The sequence below is a fragment of the Anneissia japonica genome, unplaced genomic scaffold (assembly GCF_011630105.1).
Source record: "Anneissia japonica isolate Jap-2015-1 unplaced genomic scaffold, ASM1163010v1 scaffold3040_len1308831_cov196, whole genome shotgun sequence".
Lineage (NCBI taxonomy): Eukaryota > Metazoa > Echinodermata > Crinoidea > Comatulida > Comatulidae > Anneissia > Anneissia japonica.
In genome coordinates, this window is record NW_022718257.1 from 335,361 (window position 1) to 339,939 (window position 4,579).

General features: G+C 36.6%; 1 protein-coding gene across 1 annotated transcript; it reads left to right on the forward strand.

The window, feature by feature from the left end:
* Nucleotides 1-2,759: 2,759 nt before the first annotated feature.
* LOC117110472 lies at nt 2,760-3,608 on the forward strand. The gene has a single exon (XM_033253189.1). It carries the CDS (start codon nt 2,760-2,762, stop codon nt 3,606-3,608), a length of 849 nt encoding a protein of 282 aa, XP_033109080.1.
* Nucleotides 3,609-4,579: the final 971 nt, after the last annotated feature.

The window sequence follows — 4,579 nt, forward strand, 5'->3', positions numbered from 1 at the left end:
ACAAATGGCGGCCATTTTTCAAAATGGCCGCCAAATTTATCTAAAATGTGCATATAATTGGAACTAAATAAGCTACAGTTATGATGTTGGTGTCTAAAGTCATTATTTATATACAGGCAACAAATCAGACATTTAAAAACTACTGTCACATTACTACCAAGCCTTAAGTAACGCATGTGCTTTCTGGGTGAAGTCCAATAACAGCAAAAGGAAACAGGTTTAAAGGGCAAAAAGGCAACCAATATTAAAATTATTATTATTATTATTATTATTATTATTATTATTATTATTATTATTATTATTATTATTAAAAAAAAAAAAATTATTGTAATTATAATTATTGTAGTGAGATTATTATAGTTGTTTTAATTACTGACTTAAAAATGAACAAAGCATTCGCCTGTACAGGGAGTCCTTTCCAGCCTTTTGGAGGATAAATTCTTTTAGTTTTCTAAGATGGAAATTGGAAGGGGCTTTAGGAATGAGGTAGTGTATTGAATTCTCATCACTGCTCTTCCTTGTATTTCAGTTGGAGGGCTGAATTGCAAGTTACATAGCGCACTGTCTTTCGGATGAGACATTACTGTTGGTTACACGGAACCATTATTGCCAGTGTGCACGTTAAAGAACGCAGTATACTAATTGGAAATGAGTAGGAAATTGTTTCCCGATGTACAGTGGTGTAACGACTATGCGCTCCCATGCGGCGGTCCGCAGGGCCCCCGTCACCTAGGGCCCCGAAGGTGCCCCAACCCATAGGGTCCTCGCTCGGGCACCCTTACCCAAAAGGGCTTTGTTGATACATAACAGCATAATGTGTCTCTGAGATCGACTGTAAGACATATATCATAGTATATCCGTGAAGGTTTAATGGGGGCCCTGTCGGCCTGGGGCCACCTACAATTTTCCAATTATTTTAAAAATGGAAATTATACTCGCATTTCAAATATATGAGTGCCAATTCCGGCCACTTTGAGGTGCCGTATTCATAAATGATCTTACCTTAGCCCCAACCATGCTGGGGCTGAGGTGGAATAGGTGTGTGAAAGCCACTCCCTACCCACATTCCCTCTATTTTGAATACCTAAATCTGCAACTGATATATAATTTATTTCCTTGTTAAAAGCAATCTAGAATACAATGCCAAATATTAGAAAAACGAGCAAATTTAAATTCCCACAATCAAAGTGTTGACCAGATCAAAAAGGGGACCCCATTCTCAGAAAACCACTGGGCCCCGGGCCCATAGTTAGGCCACTGCCGGTCTAGTGCCCAATCACCACCAGAAGGACCTCACTGGAAACAAGTATTTTTCCGACTTTTGTGGGTTATCCTTGGTGTTTACACCGAATATATCCATCCACCCATAAGGGACAGATATAGAGAAAGAATTTTGTTTAGAAATGGTGGAGACAACAGACATTTTAAAAAATAGGTTGTTTTGGAGTAAGCCTACAGTGACGTCATGCTCCCTTCTTTCTCGTCTTTCTTCTCCCTTTCTTCTTCATTTTTTGGGGGTTGGGATAGACCCATGTCTCTTGGACCTACCCTGAAACGATTGATTGAAAGATTATTTGATAATACTTATTTATATTGGCAAAGCTAGAAAATGCACGTGCATATTCAAGATGTGTATAAGAGACAGCCATTGGACTGTATATTGTTTATGTGAATATTATTCACAAAATATGTGTGTGTGCCAAATATTATTCACAAAACATTTTTTGGCATTGTCTAATAATTAAAGTCTTTTCATCCTTAACACTTATCTCTAGGGGGATTACCCACCCCGGTGTCACTTCGTGAGCAAAAATATTTTACATGGTGCTTATAACATTGTTTCGGCCCGGGACCCACAACTCGTCGTTGCACCACTGGGAGGACCATGCCTATTAATGTTATAACAAATCAATCACCCAATCAAATATATTATACAGCATGTAACTTGCCTCTTATACACATCTAGATCTTGCGGTCCATTGTTCATGTATGTAGAATCATCAATAAGTAGGAAAACACAACATACTGTATTTGCCTTGGCCACCATAGAGTAAGAGTGGGGCCCCTGGCCTATCCTGGGTTCATTTAGACTCGGAGGAACTAAGCTTTTCCCCAGAAAGTACACAGGTGTACATATCTGGTCAAACCTTTAGAGTAAAATGATGGGTCTTAGTTGGACTGACCTCTTCTAATAAATCAGCCAAAGAGTGTGTTTGTGGGATTTTGTTCTATTTGATAATTAGATTTACAGGACAATATATGAAAAACTACACAGTTTCTGATATGTATATACCGGAAAACATAACTCATCATTGGCAGAGCTTTCAAATGATACTAAACATGACAACTTTTGGTAAGTTTGATTTTTTGACCTTTTGATCTTTTGTGTCATGTGACTTTATATTGGTCTATATCGCTGTAAATATGTATTATGTTGTTTAGGTGTAATGGCAATAAATGATCAGTGTATAATTCCCTTTCCAGGGGCGGATCCAGGATTTGAAATAGGGGGTTTCATTTTCCCATAAACTCAAAAATGAAAGGGGGTCCGGGGTCATCCCCCGGGAAAATTTTGATTCCCAGATGGCCGGAAATATGAGCTTTCCCGACTTCTGATGTATCTTTTAATGACCTTTAATTTCTTCAAAATTCAAGGTTTTACCCCTCTTAAAAAAGGTCAGCTGATTTTATATCATTCTTAGGCCTATACCAAAGAAAATAAATCAAAAATATAGTCAATATATTATTAGGCCAATATCATGAGTGCCTTGGAGATGCCGGCCAATATCAGTACTCTGGTGTTGACTGACTTCTTCAAGGCTTTTGATATGGTGGATCACACCATTGCTTTTGAGAAGCTTTTGCAAATGAATGTACCTCCTGAAATAGTTCAGTGGATAGTCGGCTTTATCTCCCAAAGGTCTCAGCGTGTTATTTATAAAGGGGCGTTATCTGAATGGGCTACCCTCACAGTTGGGGTTCCTCAGGGAACCCTATTAGCAGTGTTAATCTTTTTAATTTATGTCAATGACTCTTTACAAAATGTTGAAAATATGGGAGCTGATGCCTGGAAGTATGTTGACGACCAAACAATTGGTGAAACATCTAAATTTGGTGAACCTGGTAATTTGCAAGCAGTCCTTGACAACCTTTACAACTGGACCAAAAGTAATAAACTTAAGCTCAACCTTTCCAAATGCCAGGGGATTAGATTTTACTTTGGTCGTCGACCACTTCCAGACATCAGCCTCCACATCTCTAATGAAAATCTTCCTGTTGTAAATTCTGTTAAGTTGTTGGGGGTGGTCTTTGATAACGACCTCAAATGGTCAAGTAATACTGATGCTATCATTGCCAAAGCAAATTGTAAACTTTTTATTTTGTGGTCGTTGAGGAGAGCTGGTTTCAATTGTGATGAACTCCTAACGATCTACAGGAGTCATGTACGGCCTGTTCTTGAGTATGCTGCGCCTCTGTGGCACCCAGGCTTAACTAAACAACAAAGCATGGCGATTGAGCGTATCCAAACGCGAGTTTGTCGGTGCATTTTAGCCGATAAGTTTATTAGTTATAGTGATGCCCTTTCGAAGCTTGGAGAGACTTTCTGACCGTAGGGTCTCACTATGTACAAAATTTGCTTAAAAAAAAACAGTACAATCTAATAGATTTCATAACTGGTTTCCAATTAATGATGCATGTCACACCATGACACTACGCACTAATAAGCCATAAAAGAATATAAAATTACCAAAACACGATTTATAAATAGCCCATTACCGTATATGACTAAAATTCTAAATTCACTTTGTAGTGGGACCCTAAGGTCAGATATTTCTTCAGTCTGAGCATTTGGCACAGAGGCGCCTTGTCGTGCATGACTCCTGTAGATTGATTGCGGTTTATTTTTTTATTTTTTTAAATTTTTTCTTTTTTTTTATGATGAAATTGTATATATAATTTTAGAGACTCAATTGTTTAATTTCTATTGAATTTTTAATATGTAATACGTCTTTGTAATTTTCAAGGTATTAATGTAAATTTAATTTTTTTTATGATGAAATTGTATATATGTTTTTAGAGACTCAATTGTTTAATTTCTCTTGAATTTTTAATATGTAATACGTCTTTGTAATTTTTAAGGTATTAATGTAAATTTTAATGTTTAATATTGCTCTATTTTAATAATGATTTGTAAATTTTTAATGGCCAATATTTGTAATAATTTTTCAGTCTCTCAATTCAGCTTATGCTGCAATAGACTCTTTAGTTTGTGCGATTCTTTTTTGCAATAAATATACCTAAATATATATCATACCAAGTATCACGAATCCGGCGTGAACCTCACGTTTTTTCAACAAACCTCAAGCTCAAGCCACTCCTCTAAAATATTGCGCTTTTCCACTATAATCTCAAGCTTTATTTGATAAAACTCAAACTTTTTATCAAATAATATAAACCTTCGCAATTCTATATTTTATCTGGCCCAGATCATCGAAAATTCTATCGTTCCTGTTATAGCTACTCATTTTTAAGGTTTAATATGAGCACTAGAGATATTCAGAGTACCCAGAGAGCATCT

Bases quoted from the DNA above. Each gene is read 5' to 3' on its own strand.
- LOC117110472 (XM_033253189.1), top strand. From the start codon at position 2,760: ATGAGTGCCTTGGAGATGCCGGCCAATATCAGTACTCTGGTGTTGACT.